The sequence below is a fragment of the Hylobates moloch genome, unplaced genomic scaffold, assembly GCF_009828535.3.
Source record: "Hylobates moloch isolate HMO894 unplaced genomic scaffold, HMol_V3 SCAFFOLD_19, whole genome shotgun sequence".
In the NCBI taxonomy this organism is placed as follows: domain Eukaryota; kingdom Metazoa; phylum Chordata; class Mammalia; order Primates; family Hylobatidae; genus Hylobates; species Hylobates moloch.
The window spans coordinates 72,922,901-72,944,499 of NW_026652294.1; the positions used below are offsets into that span (position 1 = coordinate 72,922,901).

General features: G+C 37.0%; 1 protein-coding gene across 4 annotated transcripts in view; it reads right to left on the bottom strand.

Moving 5' to 3' along the window:
• RIC1 (RIC1 homolog, RAB6A GEF complex partner 1) overlaps nucleotides 1-21,599 on the bottom strand; it is a 169,615-nt gene that overhangs the window by 47,841 nt on the left and 100,175 nt on the right. For all 4 annotated transcript variants that reach the window (XM_058431380.1, XM_032138760.2, XM_058431381.1 and 1 more), the window contains exons 8-14: nucleotides 16,241-16,329; nucleotides 11,174-11,318; nucleotides 10,448-10,496; nucleotides 8,107-8,259; nucleotides 6,681-6,884; nucleotides 905-943; nucleotides 494-604 (exon numbers count right to left, since the gene is read on the bottom strand). In XM_058431380.1, the coding sequence (XP_058287363.1) occupies nucleotides 494-604; nucleotides 905-943; nucleotides 6,681-6,884; nucleotides 8,107-8,259; nucleotides 10,448-10,496; nucleotides 11,174-11,318; nucleotides 16,241-16,329 (790 nt within the window). The remainder of the gene's footprint in view (nucleotides 1-493; nucleotides 605-904; nucleotides 944-6,680; nucleotides 6,885-8,106; nucleotides 8,260-10,447; nucleotides 10,497-11,173; nucleotides 11,319-16,240; nucleotides 16,330-21,599) is intronic.

The following is a 21,599-nucleotide window of genomic DNA, read 5'->3' on the forward strand; positions in this document are numbered from 1 at the left end:
ATAACATATATGAAAGTGCCTTAAAATGCCTAACACACAATAGGCACCTAATAAGTACTGATTTCCTTCTCTTCCAACTGCATGCGTATATGTACACACACATACACATACACAGACGCACACTCACTATCCCATATACATCACACACAGAATAGGCAGGGAATGATCTCAAATTCTGTGGAAATCTATTCTGATCACATTAGATAAACTCAAGCTGGAATGTAAGAATAAATCCTCAGGCTAAGGCATTATAGTTACCGATCTTAACAAGAATTAAAAATAAACCAACTATTTCAACACAAGATCCTTTATCAAATATCAAGTATTTTATCAGAATCAAATCTTAGACATTATTCAATATCACTTTTTATATCGGATTTTCTTTATTTTTAATAACTAACCAAAATTACTTAGTGATAAACTTTATAGCTATTTCATATTGTAGTTCTCTTATACTTTGAGAAATAGGTTTTTAATCTCAAAAAAGACTAACCTGGGTAATGTTTCCAAAAAGTTTCCATTTTTTGGTGAGTAAAGAGTAATGTGCAAAACCACACTTGCCAACCACAGCAATATTCTGTCCAAGCTTATCAATAGCTGAAAACTGTTTAGAAAAAAAAAATAAGAACTTTTCCTTGTAAACCTATATACTTTATTAGGCATAAAGAGCTTAGTATTGTGTCAGGCAAATAGACTATTAATAAATGTTTACTAATTAAATATTTTAAAGTTCAAATATTCACAGTTATATCTGACAAAATTATAGATGTTAATATACTAGCAATATTACAATAGATCAAGAGTTTTATTTTTCTCAGTACACCCACTGAAGGGCTCTTCCCAGAATGCCTCTTGCAGCAAATGCTAGTCAACAAAAGTTAACACCAACAAAATAACAACTCACCCGTATAGGCCAATTGCTCTCTAGATAGGTGCTGGAAATCTATAGAAAATAACACATCAGTTTGGTAAAACTTATGAAATATATTTAAACTTAAAGCACTAAGTTATCACAATATGAGATTCATCTTCCTGAACAATGTTTAAGGTGCCCCCTAGTTAGTAGCAGAGCACCTGGAATTTACCATTTGTATATGAATCAATGTTTTACATCTTATGTCTGTTATTTGATGTTTCTAGGCACCAGGCTTTCCTCTCCCTGCGCCTTGCCCCTTATGATGTTTCTGTTTGTTTTAAATATTGAATTCAATAAATACAGACTGACAAGAGATTTTCAGAGAAGGCACCCGTGAGCGCAGCCATGAATTGTGCAGATGAACAGTCTGGGTTTGCTGATATAAACCATTCCAAAACAACCTAATCTAATACAATTACAGCCTCAGAAAAAGTTGTTTTTTAATGGAAATATTTTTATTACTTTTACACTTTTCTGATTAAAACAGCAATGCTTAGGCCAGGTGCGGTTGCTCATGCCTATAATCCCAGCACTCTGGGAGGCCGAGGCAGCTGGATCACCTGAGATCAGGAGTTTGTGACCAGCCTGACCAACGTGGCGAAATCCCGTCTCTACTAAAAACACGAAACTGTGCATGGTGGTGCATGCCTGTAGTCCCAACTACATGGGAGACTAAGGCAGGACAATCGCTTGAACCCGGGAGGCAGAGGTTGCAGTGAGCCAGGATTGCGCCACTACACTCCAGCCTGGGCAACAAGAGCGACACTCCGTTTCCAAAAAAAAAAGCTTATTACACACAATGTAAAAATTAACAAAATGAAATTCTCTGTTACTCAGGTACAACCACTGCTTAGCTTTTATTCTATCTCTGAACAAACATATATATATATATATATATATATATATACACACACACACACACACATTAAAGAGTGTATGTAAGCTAAGCTATTATTTTTCTATTGGGGTATTTGTCTTACTTATCTACAAGAACTTTTAATATATTACAAATACTAACTCTATCTGCAAGAAAAGGGGTTAATTTTTCCACGTTGTCTGTCTTACATCTTTGAACATGGTGTCTTTCTATCACCCTAACAACAAACACCTTTCAATTTAAATAATTGAAATGGGATATCAATGTAGATAAAGTACATTTTCGTTTTAACGAGACTGATCTCTCTAGCCTGCTGATTACTTTTCATGAACACATGTTGGAGTGGGGCGAGAATTAACAGAACCGAACAAAAAAGGAGTCTTCTGTTCTTGGAATAAGAAAAGCTTCGATTTGTTCAAATTTATTTTTCATTTTACTTTAAGAAAAGTTGTCACATATTTAAAACCTAAATGCCAAATTAAAAAGCTAAGTCAACAGCAATCAAACCCAGTAAGATTGTTTGTGTAATGTGAAGACAGAATAAAAATTAAGTAAAAGTAATATGCTCTAAACATCTGTATTAACCTTGATAAAATCTGATAAAACTATTTGTTACACTTCACTTATTATCAAGTGCTTTACTTACTAATTATTGGTTATACTTACTAAGTTGACTTAAGTCAACTTAAAATCCAACTAAATCAATAGCTTAATAAATTAATAAAATTCACTATGGGCCAGGCACCGTGGCTCATGCCTGTAATCCCAGCACTTTGGGAGGCTGAGGTGGGCAGACTGCCTGAGGTCAGGAGTTCGAGACCAGCCCGGCCAGCATGGTGAAACCCTGTCTCTACTAAAAATACAAAAATCAGCCGGGCCTGATGGCAGGTGCCTGCAATCCCAGCTACTCAGGAAGCTGAGGCAGGAGAATCACTTGAACCCAGGAGGCGGAGGTTGCAGTGAGCCAAGATTGCGCCATTGCACTCCAGCCTGGGCAACAGAGCGAGACTCTGTCTCCCTGCCCCCCGACCCCCAAAAAAATCACTATGATGGGTAAAATCAGTTCAGAATAATGGTACACTTAAGGTAATGATTGGGTGGTGAAATAAAAGTTGAAAGCATTTTCAACTTTTTTCAGCAGTCACTCACAGCAGGAGGATGTACCTGAGTATAACTGTGCCAATCACCCATTGCACTAAAAGGAATCCTTACCTCCCTCAAACCTTGGTGTCTCATGAGTACTTATGAAATGTGTGGGTGGGTAATGGAGGAGCTGGGATCTTACTGCAAAAGTGGATTCTAACACAAAGAGTTTCTAATACTGGGAACCAAAGTTAAATCTTATCAAATGATCACACTATGATCAATATCTATAAGAGAAAACAACTTATTCTTTATTCTATAAAAATCTATGAAGTGCCACAAATGATTTATTTTAAAAACTTAAGGTGTTAAGTTTAGAATGAAGCTTTATTTTTCATGCAGTTTTGTGTCTAAAGATACTAGGTATTTTCTCCAGTAGGTCAACTTTATTGATCTATGTGTCATCTGAACTCTGAGCTCTACCTCTAATACTTGACAACAGGGAATGGCAGAAGTAAGGAAGAGGCAGCTAATCAGTGAGAAAAAAAACAGGTCATGAAAGCACACTCAGGGCACTAAAGTCATGCCACATCACTGGAAAACTGAGTGCTAAGGTACAGAAACTCTACCCTTATCTTAGAATGTTTCAGTTTCTCTTAAAGAAACTGAATCTGCCCTCATTTGTTATTATGATTTTTAAATTTAAAAGTAACTCTGCTAAAACTCTGTCTCCTGCCTAGATTAGTTCTGTCCATAACTAGTGAGACTGTGGGACCCATCCTCCTAGCAGATTTGTTCTGTGCCAAATACCTGTTACACTTGATACATGCTGTAGGAAGACAGCAAATAATTTATGAATGAAAGAGCCTTTAAATATTCTGTTGAAATCCCTAACATAGTGCCTGATACCCTGTAGGTGCTTATCTCCCACATTTTGTGAAGCTTATTCTTTCTAAATAGCCAAGCTAACCATCAAACCAACACCCTCAGAACACTGGATAATAGATTTATGTACCTTTCAGAAGTAAATGTTTACATCATACAAAATACTGAGTATTAAAATAAATGGCAGTCTTAGAAGGAACACGGCCTAAAACTAGAAGGTTTGTGTTTTGTAAAATTTCAATAGTTTGTGCTCCATATGTCAACAATTGACTTCAAAAGTTTTAAAACTTATAGGTAAGAAAAAACTTTTTAAAAAGCACTTTGGCTGGTGCTTGCTGGTGCTTGCTTTGGCTGGGTGCGGTGGCTCACGCCAGTAATCCCAGTACTTTGGGAGGCTGAGGCAGGTGGATCACGAGGTCAGGAGTTCGAGACCAGCCTGGCCAACATGGTGAAACCCCATCTCTACTAAAAATACAAAAATTAGCCGGGCATAGTGGCAGGTGTCTGTAATCCCAGCTACTCGGGAGGCTGAGACAGCAGAATCACTTGAACCCTGGAGCTGGAGGCTGCAGTGAGCTGAGATCACGCCACTGCACTCCAGCCTGAGCAACAAAGAACAAAACTCGATCTCAAAGAAAAAAAAAAAAAAAAGCACCACCTTTACTGCCAGCTACCAATCCTCCTTCTGACAAGTATGTATTTGTTTTGTTTTAGTTAAAGAAAAATCATAAGTAACACAGAATCTTCCAATCTGGAAGCTAAGGAGTATAAGGTAGCAGGTTTAAACAAACAAACAAACAAACAAACCAACAAAAAACTAGTACTCTAAATGAGAAACAGGACAAGCAGCAGAATTAGTTGGAGTTTATCTAAGCTATACAAGAAGCATACAAAGAATAAATCACGCAAACAAAATCAACTTTGACAGAGGATGTGGTCACTTATCTTAGAAAAAAGGATACTATTGTAGGGTAAATTAAACCAGGCAACTATGTTTCTTCAGGGAGTCATCATAAATGTCTAAAAAGCCTAGAATGTAAAAGTTTAACATTATACAGACACTGTATACTGCCCAATACACCACCACAACTGCACTGAATCACAAAGCTGGAGTGCCAGCAAAATATAGGGCAACTCCAAGTACAAACTGCCAAATAGGCAAATTCTAAGTGTTAGCTCAAGGTCAGTAGTGTATTATGTGATTAATACTCAGTACCTCGGTTTTCAAATACATTAGATTTTTACTTTAACGTAGAGTCATGATAAAGATAAGTCTGCCACTACCCTGCTGGGTGAACTGGACAAGTCATATAACTTCTCTGATCCTCAGTTTCCTCATGCATCAAATCCAGTTGGACTTTATGATCTCTAAGGTCCTTCCAGCTTGAAAAATTCTATGAGCCCATTATAATTGTTTCAGCAGTACAAAACAATTAATGTGGCATTATTTATGTTATTTTTAAGGAAACTGATAAACTAGGTAAACTCAAGTTTTAAAAGTTCATCTGTCTAAATATCTTTAGCTATCTAAAGAACAGAGTAACACTGGAATCTTGCTAGTACCCAAAGTCCTAAAATCAGTGTTAAAATGTTTCTCTTATACGGGATACTTCATAGGTGCTTGAGAATCACAGAATCACTGAGTTTTTGAGCTGGAAGGAAATTCAATTTTTGTTATTGCCTGATCGATTTTTTAGTTCCAGACCTACCTTCTTTGATCCTCTGCTCTACTTGGCTCTCTGGTAACACAGACCTGGCTAGGCAGAACTGGCATTGATGCTAGGTCAGTGTAGAATGAATAGTTCAAAGTATGGGGAAATGAAAATAGCAGAGAAATGGCTATAGGAGAGAAGGGAGCAGTGGAAAATTTTAGTCAAGGAAGTAGCCAGTGCAGTTTTATTTAAAAATTGTTACTAATTATAAAATGGTATGTATATTGTTTGATTCTATGAATTTATTAATGTAAGTTAAGTACATTTTCTTTTAGTGTATACCACATGTCAATGTAGGAGATAATCCTTCAACCTTTCACATGACCATTTTTTTGTCTCTCATTATCTTCATTCAAGGTCAACTGAAAATAACATGGGAGCTGAAGTAGGCTAGTAGGGTAAACATATAGAGAGTCAAAGTAAGGCAAAGAATTATGGAAATAGAAACTGACTAAAAGAAAGTAAGAGTGGGCTTTGATGTACCTAAAATATTTTGCTATCAAAAAGGGAAAGAAAACACTCGGAAGACTGAAATTATGTATGCAAGTTTCTTTTAAGAAACTTCAACTGACTGGTTTCCCCAAAATAATTTTACTTGGTATCAAAATTCAGAATTAATTTCCATGTTAAATGTCAGTTTATCAGAATTACTGTAAGACACTGTTAATTTAAAAGTGATATCAGAATGAATAAATAATTTGGAATAAGATTAGCTAATAAAAGTATTAACAATAAAGCTCTCTACTGATCACAAGTCTGCAATTTGGGTCCAAAGTCACGTGATTAACCTCAACGTGGCCCCTTTAGGGCTGTAAAGTCAGCTGTACAGAGTACTAGCTGATGTTGCCACTTTCCATGAGATTATTACACTTTGCTTTGCCTGTGCAAATCCGTAGAGCTAAATTTATATAAAAAAAGAGGCTGAAAGTAAAATAAATAGTTCTCAATGAGAAGGCAAAACATAAACTTCTAGTTCTTGACATTATTAATGGACTTGAAGCAGGTGGGGATATACTCTATGCCAAGTGGAAAGAAAGGAGGGAGAAGACAAGAGGACAAGAACACAGAAAAGCAGAAGAGGGACATGACAAAATGGTTAAAAGGATTCTCAGTTGCCTGAAGTTAACAGATGAAATATTTAATAATCTGTTCCAGGTGATATCCTACCAAACAATAAGTCTCTAGTAATCAGTAACTAAAGATTTACCTGTACAACATGCCAATGCCGATGTCCAAGTAAAGTGCTTAATCCCTGAGACTCTAAACCTCCATCTGCAAATGGGCTCTTTTCTCGACTGGGCTTATGCTCAGAGTGTGTTGAAGAACTCCTGGGATTCTGGGTTTGTGAAGCCTCTCCACAGTTCAAGTACAAGCGATCCTCGCCCTGAAGCAACACCTGCTCTTGGTTACTCTAAATGAGGGAAAGACGAACAGAAGGGCAAAGGAGGAAAACAAATAAAAACAACTCAATATTACTCAGGAGAAAATAACACATCGATTTAGTTTTATTATAGGAAATATACATATATCTTGATGTTGATTTTCTTCACAGAGGACAAAGACTACACAATAATCTCACGCACTGTTACAATTAGAAAGAATAGTGCTCTTAGTGACTACGAGATTTCATCTAGAAAGCCAGTGTTCTCAAAGGTGAGTAGACTCATTAACTATTGAAATCAGACAAAGTAGTACCCTACCCTTGTCACCTTTCCATTTTAGTCCAAATGCTGGCTTGACATAAAACTCAAGGGTGCTTTTAAATTATTATTTGGGATGGGGAAGGGGAGGGAGAAATGCTTTCTTCTTTTCTGGGGATCCTTAATCTTCAAGTGGAATAATGGATTTGAGATTTAGGCTATTTTCACATTTTTTCTGGATGTGTTGTAAATTTTAGTTAGAAATTTGTTGTACCAAATATCCATTAAAAAGCCATTGACGGTAGGTATTAAGACACACATTTCTAACATGTAATATATACCATTACTGTATACTAGCAATATATAATAATATTAGTATACACTACTTCAGATAAAAATACAAGAGGCAGTGTTTGGGGCGGTGTTTCTAAAAGCAAGTCCTCAGACATACTTTCTTCAAGCTGTTTCTTAAAAATTCACAGTTAAATAAGCATGGGGAACACTGTTTTTTATATACCACCTCCTGGATTTTCATGATGCACATTAGCATATTTAAGACTCTGGAGCCCTACAATAAATCTCTACAATTTTGATTTACCTTAAATATTTGACACTTATATGGAAACAAAACTTTTAAAAAATCCTGTGGAACTGCTACTAATATCTCTCATAAGTAGTGCCTGGAGGAACACACTTTGGGAAATGCTATTCAGATAAAGACTAAATTACTCAAATTATTTAAATAAATATATAAACATTGCTTTCTGTCAAATTGCTTATGACCCTTTTAAAAAAATAAGACCAAAGAAACACAACCCGTTGAGAAATAAAATTTTGGCATAAATTTAATATAAATTAAAAAGAAACACAAGAATCATAGAAAAGAAGATAATATGCCAATTTTAGAAGTATACACCATACATATGACATAAAGAAGGGTCTGAACTTCTAACATAAAAGACACTAAAAAATCAGAGCTTTAAATATACTTACCATACAAGGGTTTACAGTGAGTACACTCTTAATAAACTGAAATAACAGGATGCTGGGCTGTTTAACTACACTCCTGAGGTCAGACTCAATTTCAGTGTTTTGAGAACCAAATCCGCTGATAACCCATAGGTGATAGCCTTCTGCACCCCAGCTCTTAGAGAGAAGAGGAGGGAGAAAAAAAGTCAGAGCAATAAAAGGCTTTTGTATCCCTTTCTAGCTTCAATTATTCAAATTCTGAAATAGCCAATGATAGCATTATTAATGATTTCTGAAGGTTGGAGAAACCGTGATAACACAGACAAGAATCACACCTTCAGTTACCTCTTAACTAACTCCAGAGGAAACCACCATCACTGCTCTCTATCTACAAAAGTGAAAACATTACCTACCCTCAATTTCAGGGTCTTAATCCTAAAAATACCTACGGTGCTCTGTAACTTCTCCATTGCTTTAATTTAGCTGCCTCTCAAATACAAAGAAATTCCTTACAGAAGACATCCCAGGTTACCCAGTAGAAGCCTGGCAAAGAAGCCCCTACAACAGATGCAGATTTGTATGGAGCAAAAAACATTGGATTGGAAGCTGTGAGACTAGAGTTTTCATTATAGCTTGGCTTTTTATATATATTACCTTGGCCAAGCTGTCTGGTTTCTCAGGATATAAGTTTCTTCCTCTGTAAAATGAGAAGGTTCAAATAAATTTCTCCAGAACCATTCAGTTTTAATATTCTGTAACTAGACTCCATGATAGTATTTTTAAAGATTAGTGATTCTCAATCTTCAAGCCAAGAAAACGGTAAAGGGGCAGGGGTAGCCCATGAATTGTTGCAAAATTTCAAAAGTTTAATAGAACTTTTATGTTTTCCTATGATAAAGCTGCCTAAGTTTTAACTAAAATGCTTAGATTCTTAGTTTGTGGTTAAAATATCAACTTAGTGAGATAGATAACACTGGTTCTTGCATGCCATTCAGAAGCACTGACTGGTATTTATAGAAATGTGTGGCTGAAAACTTATTTTAAACTATGGAGATGGGCAAAGACATCAGAAGGGGTCCTTGGTGGTGACAGGTTGGGAACCACTATCTTAGGCAACCATGGTGGTTTTAATTCTACAAGAAACTCAAGATCAGAAGAATGTCTTCCTCTGTGGAGCAAGAGAGAAGAGAAGCGACAAGCCGCATAGTCACTAATTTAGAAAGGATGGTATGCAGAGGGTCTATAGCAAGAAAAACTTGTATGTAAAGACAGGGGTTTTATCTCTGTTTTCTACAGAAACTCTTGAAAATAGGTAAAAAACAAAAATACAGGTTGAGCCTCCCTAATCCAAAAATCTGAAATGCTCCAATAGCTGAAACTTTTTGAGGGCTGATATGACACCACAGTAAAAAATTCCACACCTGACTTCATGTGATGAGCTGCAGTCAAAATTGTGTTTTATGTACAAAATTATTACAAATTCATTGCATTAGCTTCAGTCTATGTGCATAAGGTATATATAAAACATAAGTGAATTCTGTGTTTAGACTTGAGTCCCATCCCCAAGAATGTATTTGCAAATATTCCAAAATCCAAAAAGTTCCAAAATCTGAAACACTTCTGGTTCCAAGCACTTTGGATAAGGGATACTCAACCTGTATTGTTTACAACAGTGACTATAATCCTCTTTGACATACATCTATGTAAAGTTTTAAAAATATGCTCAAGGCACTGTATACATATATATAGATACATAGATACAGATCTCCTCAAGTAATGCACAAGTGCATGTCCTCCAGGAAAAATGCCCAATGAGCATTTCACCTCATGTTAAAAGCAAGCAGGCCATGAGAAGACACATACAAAAAAGGCCTCATCTGAACAGTGATTATCATCATAAAGATGACAGGGGTTTGCTGGCCACATCTAAACAAAACGCAAATACTAAAAACCAGGCAGCCTTCCAATTAAAAAAAAAAAAAAAAAAAAAAGACTTTCATCAAGCAAGAACTGTATAAGGAAGAGTCTGCTGAGACTAAAATAGTTTTGTAATTTATCAGATCAACATGAGTGAAAAAAGGGGGCCAGCCTGGGCAACATGGCAAGACCCTGTCTCTATTAAAAATCAAAAAAATTAAACTGGGTGTGGATAGTGGCGTGCCTAGAGTCTCAGCTACTTGGAAGCTTGAGGCAGGAGGATTGCTTAGAGAGGCTGCGGTGAGCTATGACCTGCCACTGCTCTCCAACCTGGGTGACAGCGCAAGACCCTGTCTCAAAAAATTAAATAAATAAAAATGAGTGAAAAAAGGGAAGAAAAATCCAAGTTTTTTTAATACCATGCCAATTTTTTATAGAAAGTACTTACCATAGAGTTGATCTTAAGGGGATCTTTTTTGGTGCCATCAGACCTATAACTGAAACAGAATAGAAACTAAATATAATACAGCCTTCCAATTACATATAATACACATAAAATTGAGTGTTTTTTAAAAAGTCAAACGGATTTTGCTCCTTCAAAATAGAAATACATAATAATGCATGAAATACAAAACTGTGGGTTAATACACCTAGGTGTATATATCTCTCGGCCACATTTTCCGAGGTCCAAGTGACTTCTTGCCAGAGTTTTACGCAGCTGTTAAAGGTGTGCTCATTTCATCAGAACTGAGGTTCAGGGTAGTATATGAAGTGGGCAGAGATACCAACCTACTCCTTTCAATCACTGGGCTAACCTACATTAACCCAATGAGATAACGTAACTTTCTACTGTTTATGTACATGCCTTACCACCCTCATTAGATTATAAACTACCTAAAAGCAGAACCATGTCTGATTCTGCTTTGTGTCTAACATGCTGTCCTATATACAAGAGGGGTTCAATAAATAAATACATTTTTATGGAATGAGATGTATATTTTTTAAAAAATGAGTGTTCAGAGAATCAGTATATTCGAACAGAGTATGAACTTTGCAAATTGTTTTAAGGTAAGAGTCAAGGCAAAAAGGGAAGTTCTGACACAAGGTTTTTGTATGCATGCATTGTGAGAAATAATGGAGTTATTTTATCTAAAAATTGTCTTTTTTGACTTACGCAAAATCTCCTCCAAGTGTACAAATCAGCTGTGCTCCAAACACACTCCATAAAGAAAGGCCTCCATATTCCCAGGTCACTATTACAACACTATTGTCAGGAGACCATCTCATCAATTTAACAGCTCCTGTTTTATTCCAAATGTCTGTTAGGAAATAGTGAGAAGAGTTAAAAATACATAGTTGCTTCAGAAATACTTTTTTTTTTTAATACAATCTCTATTTTCAAATCTAAATGAGTAGAAAGATATGACTGCTTCAAAAAATAAATCCTGCTCATTTAGGACTACTTAAAATTAGTAAGGCCATTAGTTTTGTCCTGATCTAAGCAGAACAAACTCAGTGATTGGTAAAAAGTGAAAGCTGTTTCTAGTCACTATTAGCTTGATTAACTTATAACTGTGTAATCTTAAAAGTCTTTGGCTTTGTATAAATCAGTTTCTGTAAAACAGGGATAAGGTTACAGTAAAAGCTGTCTTTAGAAAAAAAAGTATGCAGGCCTTAAAAAAAGCTACACAGTGGCCGGGCGCGGTGGCTCACGCTTGTAATCCTAGCACTTTGGGAGGCAGAGGCAGGCGGATCACGAGGTCAGAAGATCGAGACCACGGTGAAACCCCGTCTCTACTAAAAATACAAAAAATTAGCCGGGCGTGGTGGCGGGCGCCTGTAGTCCCAGCTACTCGGAGAGGCTGAGGCAGGAGAATGGCGTGAACCCCGGAGGCGGAGCTTGCAGTGAGCCGAGATCGCGCCACTGCACTCCAGCCTGGGCGACAGGAGGAGACTCCGTCTCAAAAAAAAAAAATAAAAAAAAAAAAACCAGCTACACAGTAAGAATGATTAAAAAAACGTAAGGAGCAAATTTCTATTTCTGGAAGTACAGCAAATGACACCCTGCATGACTTCCACACTGAAAAAACTAAGATGTTGAATAGAATACTTAAATCCTCAAAACAATCAAAAATACTGAGACAAAGTGCTTGTTCCCTGAATTTTTCTGCCAAACCCTGGAGACCCTGACTTCTACCTCTGATGACTCACAGCATGTTAGGAACAGGAGATAAGCTCAGAGCTTGCCCAAGACAGGTAATCTAACAAAAGATACCCATGTAAAGCTGGGACTACAACGGACTATATCCATGGTATAAGAGAGAATGAGAAAAAAGCCTCTGCCATGTAGGAAAAGAATTAGCAAGGAACACTTTCATGTTTCATCAGTGGAACTGAATGGAAAATAACACTCCCTGATAATCTGAAGCCACAAACCCTCACTGTGATTTGTAATTTGTGCAATTTAATGTGGTTCAAACAGAGAATACAATGCAAAGGGTTACAGATTGATGTAGTGCTCCCGAGTGAACAGCGGAAGCAAAGACATTTAAATCCTCTCTGGAAAAACTCAAACGTTATCCAGTTCTCAAAGCGCTACACACAAAAAAATACGCTTCAAGGAAAACAATTGGCTCTCCGTCAAAAATCCTAAAATACATAAACACAAATGAGCAAGAACCCAAAGAATCAAGACATGGCAGAAAGACTCAGAAAGGCTTCAGATTTTGTGATTAACAGACACAGAATACAAAATAACTACTTTTTATAGCCAACGAAATCAAGGAGAAGACTCAAACAAGGAGCAGGATGCATACAGATTGGAAAAAGAGCTAAATAAGCCTTTAAATAATAAAAAATACAATAACTGAAATTAAGAACTTGATGGACAGATCAAACAACATATTAGGCATAACTGGAGAGGAACAGCAAACCCAGATGGAGAAAAAATTTCTAGAATGCAGTCTAGAGAAACAAAATTAAAAAAAATTTAAAGTTAGGTTAAGAAACATGGAAAAAAGTATAACGTGTAACTGACTTCCAGAAAAAGAGATTAGGGGAGAGGCAATATTTAGAAAGATTGGTTGAGAATTTTCCAGAAATAGTTCAAAGACGTAAATCTTCATCCAGCAAGCCTGAGTCTCAAGCAGGATTTGAAAAACAAACAAAATTCTTCACCTTCCACATCACAGTGAAACTGCAGAAAGCCAAAAACAAAGACAAGATCTGAAAGGTAGCTATAAAGACCAATCTCTTGAAAAGAGAAGGCAACTTGACAGATGACCTCCCAATAGCTGCAATGGAAATCCAATGACACTAGAACAAATTCTTCAACGTATAAAAAGAAAATAACTGCCAATCCAAAACAGCATACCAAGTTAAACTATAATTAAATCACAGGGGCAAAATAAGTACATTTCAGACTCCCCCAAAGTAGAGTTTACCTTCAAAAAACTTCATTAAAAGAAATTCCAAGGGATGTATGGGAGGTTTTTCAGGCAGAAAATGGTCTCAAGAAGAAGGTATGAGCTGGTAAAATATGTGGCGGGCAAGGCCGGGCGCGGTGGCTCACGCCTGTAATCCCAGCACTTTGGAGGCCGAGGGGGGTGGATCACGAGGTCAGGAGATCGAGACCATCCTGGCTAACACGGTGAAACTCCGTCTCTACTAAAAATACAAAAAATTAGCTGGGCGAGGTGGCAGGCGCCTGTAGTCCCAGCTACTCGGGAGGCTGAGGCAGGAGAATGGCGTGAACCCTGGGGGGGCGGAGCCTGCAGTGAGCTGAAATCGCGCCACTGCACTCCAACCTGGGCGACAGCGAGACTCCATCGCAAAAAAAAAAAAAAAAAAAAGATATGGTGGGTAAAAATACTGGTATAAATGTGAGTAACACTAAGTCAACATGAATAGTTAAATATCCTAATTGTGATGGTTAACACTGAGTGTCAACTTGTCTGAATTGAAGGATACAAAGTATTAATCCTGGGTGTGTCTGTGAGGGTGCTGCCAAAGGAGATTAACATTTGAGTCAGTGGGCTGGAAAAGGCAGACCCACCCTTAATCTGGGTGGGCACAATCTAATCAGCTGCCAGTGCGGCTAGAATATAAGCAGGCAGAAAAATGTGAATATAGAGATGGGACTAGCCCCCCAGCCTACATCTTTCTCGTGTGCTGGATGCTTCCTGCCCTCAAACATCAGACTCCAAGTTCTTCAGTTTTGGAACTCGGACTGGCTCCCCTTGCTCCTCAGCCTGCAGATGGCCTATTGTGGGACCTTGTAATCATGTGATCATTTATTAATACTTAATAAACTCCCCTTTATAAATATGTATGTATCTATTCTATTAGTTCTGTCCCCTAGAGAACCCTTACTAACACAGATGTTGGTACCAGGAGTGATTCTAGAGGAACAGAATATTAAGGATGGAGTTCCTTTATTGGTTTTGGGGTTTCTAGAGTTGGCTGCCTAATATCATTAGACCCCAAAATGCTAAGGACTCTATTTCTAATATTACGGAGAACACTGATAGTCCTTGACATGAACTGTTTATATAGAGTTACGCAAAAGAAATGCATTTGGCACTCCTGATTCATCGCTTGTGAGAGGCAAGGAGTTTAGTGACTCTATACATAACACCTCTGACCATATGTGGAGAACCAAGGAACATAATGAAGCTAGTTGGTTGCTCCTAAGTTCAGTGAAAAAGGTGATGAAAGAAAATGATGAACGCAGGGATTCTATCCCTCAGAAGCAGATACTGAGCCTCAGATCTGCTAAGATTGCCCTGAGTGAGGGTTTTATCTCCTATAGATAAAGAGCTAAAATTGTGGAAACACAGAGATAAGCTCTTATCATTTGAGTGGCTGATCTGCAACAAAAGGTGCACGCACAGCCTCACCAGGTGTCTACTGTTAAAGTGAAGGCATTGATTGGAAAAGGATGGGACCCTGCAAATGGGAAAGGGGATGTGTGGGAGGACCCTGATGAAGCTAGATTCACTGAGTTTGTAAACTCCGGTGAACCTTTTTTTTTGCCAGAAGAAACAGCTTTCCCCATCCCCAATAGTGGCAACATCCCCTCCCGAACCCATGCTGCCATTAGCCCTTCCACCTTTATCTGAGGAGATAAACCCTGTGCTGCATGAGGCAAGAGTGATGCCCTCCCCTGAGGCAGTTGCCAGGCAAGATAATGTTGATTCTCCTCAGGAGCCACCCCCAACACCTCTGTTTGCTTCTAGACCTATAAATAAAGTCCTGGCAGGCCTCTAGAGGTGGGGTTGAGAGTATGACCCATGAGGAGGTGCACTATGGGAACTGCTTGAGTTTTCTAATTTATATAAACAGAAATCTGGAGAACAGGCATCAGAATGGATATTAAGGGTGTGGCATAATGATGGAAGGAACACAGAGTTGGATCAGGCTTAATTTATTGATTTGGGCCCACTAAGTAGGGACTCTGCATTTAAAGCTGCAGCTCGGGGAGTTAAAAAAGGTTCTAATAGTTTATTTTTGTGGTTAGCTGAAATATGGATTAAAAGATGGCCCACTGTGAGTGAGCTGGAAATGCCTGATCTCCCTTGGTTTAACGTAAAGGAAGGGATCCAAAGGCTTAGGGAGATTCAGAAGGTGGAGTGGATTAGTCACTTTAGACCTACTCATCCCAGCTGGGAGGGTCCAGAAGATATACCCTTGACTGATGCCTTGCAAAACAGATTTTTAAGGGCAGCAGCTACATCTTTGAAGAACCCTATAATTGCACTTCTCTGTATGTCAGATCTAACAGTGGGAACCTCAGTCACTCAACTACAAAATTTAAATACAACAGGAATAACTGCATCCCGAGGCAGCAGGGGCCAAGTGGCGGCACTCAACTATCAAAGGCAAGGTGGGTGTAGCTACTGTAATGGACAGCAGAAGCAAAGCGGCAATCAGAATAGTCTGACTTGTGTGGAACTCGGGCATTGGCTAATTAATTATGGTATTCCTGGAAGAAAGCCTACTGCATTCCCACTTAATTTATACAAGCAGAAAACTTCTAGGTCGAATGGACAAAACACTAACTTGAATTATTACAACAGAATCATGGCCCCTCAATCAATTTCCAGACTTGAGCCAGTTTACACACCCAGAGCCCCAATATTTGACCTATAGCATGACATGTATTGTTTAACTTAAAATCAGCATCTGCTACACATGGCATTACCAGCACATTAAAAATGTTTAAAAAAAAAAAAAGACTCACCAGGATACTGTTTTGCTGTTAGCTCTAATTTATGAGATAGCAGCATGGCTCCAGTGCTGTTATCTATTGTATAGACCTGCACAGAACCACTGTGAAAACAACAATGAAAAACTTTTAGTGAAAAAAGACAAATACAAATAGAAAAAGCATTATAGAACTCATGTTTTGCTGGTACGAGTGTAAACTAAAACAAAACCATTCTGTCAATAAGTTACAGTCATCTCATAAATTTGAACAGAGGCATATTCTAATATAGCAATTTCACTTCCAGATAGATCCCAGAAATTATTGTCTAGTGTTTACTGGAAATATGTACAATGTCCACTGTACCATTGTGATAATTTTTAAAAAAGGAAATAGCCTATCTAGCAACATGAGGAAAAAAATGAACTTTTATTTGGCTATAGTACATATGGTGTAGCAATATAATACTGTACCATATAGCACTGAAAATGAATGAACTTTAGCCACATGGATAGTGAATACAGTTAACCCTTGAACAACATAGATCTGAACTGCATGGGCCCACTTATACATGTATTTTCTTCTGCCTCTGCCACCCCTGACATACCTCCTTTTCCTCTTCCTCAAGCCTACTCAACATGAACACAGTGACAATGAAGACCTTTAAGATGATCCACTTCCACTTAATCAATAGTAAGTACATTATTTCTTAATAATCTTTTCTCTAGCTTACTTTATTGTAAGAATACAATATATAATATTAATATATGTAACATAAAAAGTATGTGTTAATTGACTATATTGCCAGTAAGGTTTCCAGTCATGCTATTAGTAGTTAAAAGTCTTGGGCGAGTCAAAAGTTACACGTAAATTTTTCAACTGCGTTGGGGGGTTGGTACCTCTAACCCCTGGGCTGTTCAATGGTCAACAGTATATATGTCTAAGATATAAAATATATATATATATACACACACATAAGTGTGTGTGTAAAAGCATAGCAAATATAAACATACATATTTGATATATATATAGTAGATATACAGTATTAATAGTAAATATATTTGTGGTAAAAATACAACAAAGAGTTAATGTATACAAATTTCAGATTAGTGATACTCTGGTGAAGAAGGGGGAATATGAAAGAAGAGGGGGTAAATAGGAGGTTTCATCAGCACTGGTGATGTGTTATTTCTTACGTTGGATGGTAATTTATAAATATTTTATTTTAAAAATATATATGCTTTTTTGTGTATATGGTATATATAATTACTTAATTTAAAACATCTTCACAAGGGTCAAATTTATGAAGGGCCTGAAGCCAAAAGTAAAATCTCTGTAATACTTCTAAGCTACATTTCAAAATTGAACTACAATGATAACAGAAAAGTCTCATTTCTGCTTATGGTATATTCTCAGTTCAAAAATTTAATGCACATTCAGCATTTGAAAATGTGGATCCTGCTTTAAATTACTTAGGCAACACTTATAGTGAGAAACAGAAACAAATGTTGTTCTTAAAGATACTTTTTAATCTAAGAATGCTTTTGCACATAATAGGATGACACTGGTTTATGACTGCCAAATTGTTTTTTTTGTGGTAGGAGAAATCAGATGGTTTCTTCACAGCAGCTTTGATCCATTTCCATCCAGGTCCTACGTCTTCTCAAGGATTAGAACTGGGACTAACTAAAAGACCTGCAATAGTAGGCTCCTTAAAGTTGTCCCACAGCTTACTGATACTCTGTTGTTGTTTTCTTTTTTTTTCTTTCTGTGTTCCATTTTGGATTTCTGTTTTTCATTAATACAGGCACTATAGAATACCTAAAAGATTGTCAGACTTTTATTAGTAGTAACTTAGCACCTACTTCTTATATTTAAAACATGGACTCCTCACTAACATAATAATATTACCACTCATAATAATAAAAACTAAATGATACCATAGGAAGTATATATCATCATCCATGACAAAATGTCTAACCAGAATCTAGTAATACCTTTAAATATTTAGTTCATTAATCTTCCCTTCTGCAATGTCTAATCTGTTGTTAGTTCCATCCAGTATATTTTTCATCTCAGACATCATAGTTTTCATCTCTAGAAGTTTAATTTCAGTCTTTTTCTAGTATCTTCCATGTCTCAGTTTAATATTCAAGAGAGACCCTCTACAGCTCTCTGAAGTTATCTCTTTGTGCCACCTCTTTGGTGTCTATATTATGAACTCTAGCTGCCTTGGTTTTCCCAGATTCTCTGATTTCCATGTGCTTATCTCAGCTCAGGATGTACCTCCCCAATCCTGTGCTGCAGCCTACAAACACTCATAATAATAAAAACTAAGGGCAGTTACAGAGAGATAATTTTGTTTCTCATCTTTCAGAAATCACTGTCCCTTGTTACCTTATGTTAGTGTTTTGAATTCAAAACAGCTCTTTCATATTTTTGTCCATTTTCTTGGCTGTATCAGGTGGGAGGGAAAATGTGATCTGTCATTCAATCATACCCAGAAGCCAAATATCTGAAAAAGATTTCTTTCCAGACTATCTGCCTAAATATATCATCTCTTGCTGGGAGACAGCACTAAGTAGGTAGCAGGTGTTTGTTTTTGCTTTGCATCTGACAACTGTCAACTGCTAACCCTGGGTTGCTGAGCTTTAAAATGTTAGTGAGGAGTCCATGTTTTAAATATAAGAAGTAGGTGCTAAGTTACTACTAATAAAAGTCTGACAATCTTTTAGGTATTCTATAGTGCCTGTATTCTTTAAACTACTTTTCCTTCCATTTTTCACCAGCCCAGTGTAACAGAAAAATATATTTTCATTAAAAAGACAGGACTTACTAACTCCAACGCAAATCTCTATTAAGAGAGATATGGCTATTGTCACCATAAGTGATCAAATTCAGTGTCATTAATACTGAAACAACTTGACATTATTACTAAATGATACCATAGGAAGTATATATCATCACCCATGACAAAATGTCTAACCAGAATCTAGTAATACCTTTAAATATTTAGGTTAACAGGAAGGTTGTTAAAATACTGATCTGCTGCAAACTGGCATCCTAAAAGGAAGCTGGCTTCTTACACAACTCTAAGGACACCAGCTATCACTTAGTGTTCAAGGCAATTAGTCCTGAAAAGTGTTGGCAGAACTGGACTAGCAGACACTGGTTTGTTATGTCACACAGCTAGAATCACAAAACTTTAACCCTAACCCATGGGCACGCTAGAAAAGAGCTGGTAGTCTCCCAGCTGATGAAAACTGAGGTGACTGAAAAGCTATAAGCCAAGAGTCTACCTTCATTATCCTGGGGAGGGCTAGTACTTCTCAATCATGTACCTTATAAGCCCATAGCCTAGGGAGGAGTACTTCTTCTGGATTCTAATACGCAGCCTTGTGCTAGCCCCAAATGCAGTAAATGGAACTGCACACTTGCCACTGCTTCTGTCTCTGTGTATTTTCTCTAAATGCTTTTCCATGCCTGATGTGTGGGCTTTCTAGTCACTTGACTGTATTGCTCAACAAGAACTAGCTTCCAGGTTAGTCATGACAGGTGTCAGATAAACTAGTTAAATGCCATCATGAGGAAACAATGAGGCAAATCTAGGATGCAGGATATTCTATAAAGAATTGACTCGGACTCAAAAAAAGTCAATGTCATGAAAATAAGAAAAGTGGTATAAGGATTATTGTAGTTAAAAGGTAACTAAAGAAAAATAATAACCAAATATAATTAATGAATCTTGATTGATTCTGGTTGGAACAAAGGAAGTATAGAAGAAATTTAGCTGGTGGCAATTGGGTTAATTTGCATATAAATTGGGTATTAGATCCTATTAGGGATTTATCATTAATTATCTCATGTGATAAAGATATTCCATTTATACAAGAGAATGTCTCCTTTTTTAGAAACCAAGAAATAAGGCAAATGTATGTCAACAGCAAAGTGGATAAATTATGCTATATTCAGACAATGGAACGTTATTTATAAACCAATTTAAAAAATGATTACAACTACTGGTAAATGATATGGATGAATCTCACAACGTTGACCGGTTACTAAGTGAGTCAAGGAGGGAATAAGAGTTGTGACTAGGAAGTAGCAGAGGCAGTTTGTGACTGGAGACCAGTAACGTTCTATTTACTGATCCAGTTGTGAAGAGATGGGTGTTTGTACTACAACGTTAAACTATGAATATCTGGATTATGTACTATTTTGTATGTATATTTTTGTTTCACAATGTGAAATAAAAAGGGTATTATAAACTTTATGCCAGTAAGTTTGAATGTGTATAAGAAAGAAACCAATTCCTGGAAAAAATGCAACTTGCCAAAATGACGTAGGAAGAGATACAAAATCTAAATCTTCTTAAATCTATTTTTAAAACTGGGCCGGGCCCGGTGGCTCACACCTGTAATCACAGCACTTTGGGAGGCCGAGGTGGACGGATCACGAGGTCAGGAGTTTGAGACCAGCCTGACCAACACAGTGAAACCCCGTTCTACTAAAAACACAAAAATTAGCCAGGCGTGGTGGTGCATGCCTGCAATCCGAGCTACTCAGGATGCCAAGGCAGGAGAATCACTTGAACCCAGGAGGCAGAGGTTGCGGTGAGCCAAGATCACGCCCTTGCACTCTAGCCAGGGCGACAGAGCGAGACTGTCTCAAAAAAATAAAATAAATATATATATATATTTAAAATATATATAATATATAAAAATATATAATATATAAAGATATACATTTATATATAAATATACATTTAAAATATATATTATATATATTTATAATATATAATATATATCTAAAATATATACATAATATATATGTATTTTTAAAAACCTAAATAGAATCAGTAGTCCAAAAAAATCCCCAATAAGAAAATTGTAAGTCTAGATGGCTTCTCATTGGCAAATTCTGCCAAACATTCAAAGATGAATAGAGAAGATAAAGAAGGGAATCCTTCCTTAACTTGCTTTATGAGACAGCCATACCCTTACTCAGAAGAGCAAAGAGGAAAATTATAGGTGAAATGCATTCATGAACATATATTTTAAAATTCTAAACAAAATATGACTGAATCCAATCCACAAACATTAAAAAAAAGCTTTTCCTTCTCTCTTCAAGTTAAACTTACTTGTATTTCTACATTTAACTGCTCAATGAGGATCGATGTGTTGAGAAAAAGTTGAGGATGAGGATTCCCTACTTTACAAAGAGTTTATTAAGAGTGTAATAAAGGTGACTTATAATATATGAATTATTTATACTAATAAAAAAATCTGGCTGGGCATGGTGGCTCATGCCTGTAATCCCAGCACTTTGGGAGGCCGAGGCAGACCACGAGGTCTGGAGATCAAGACCATCCTGGAAAACATGGTAAAATGCCGTC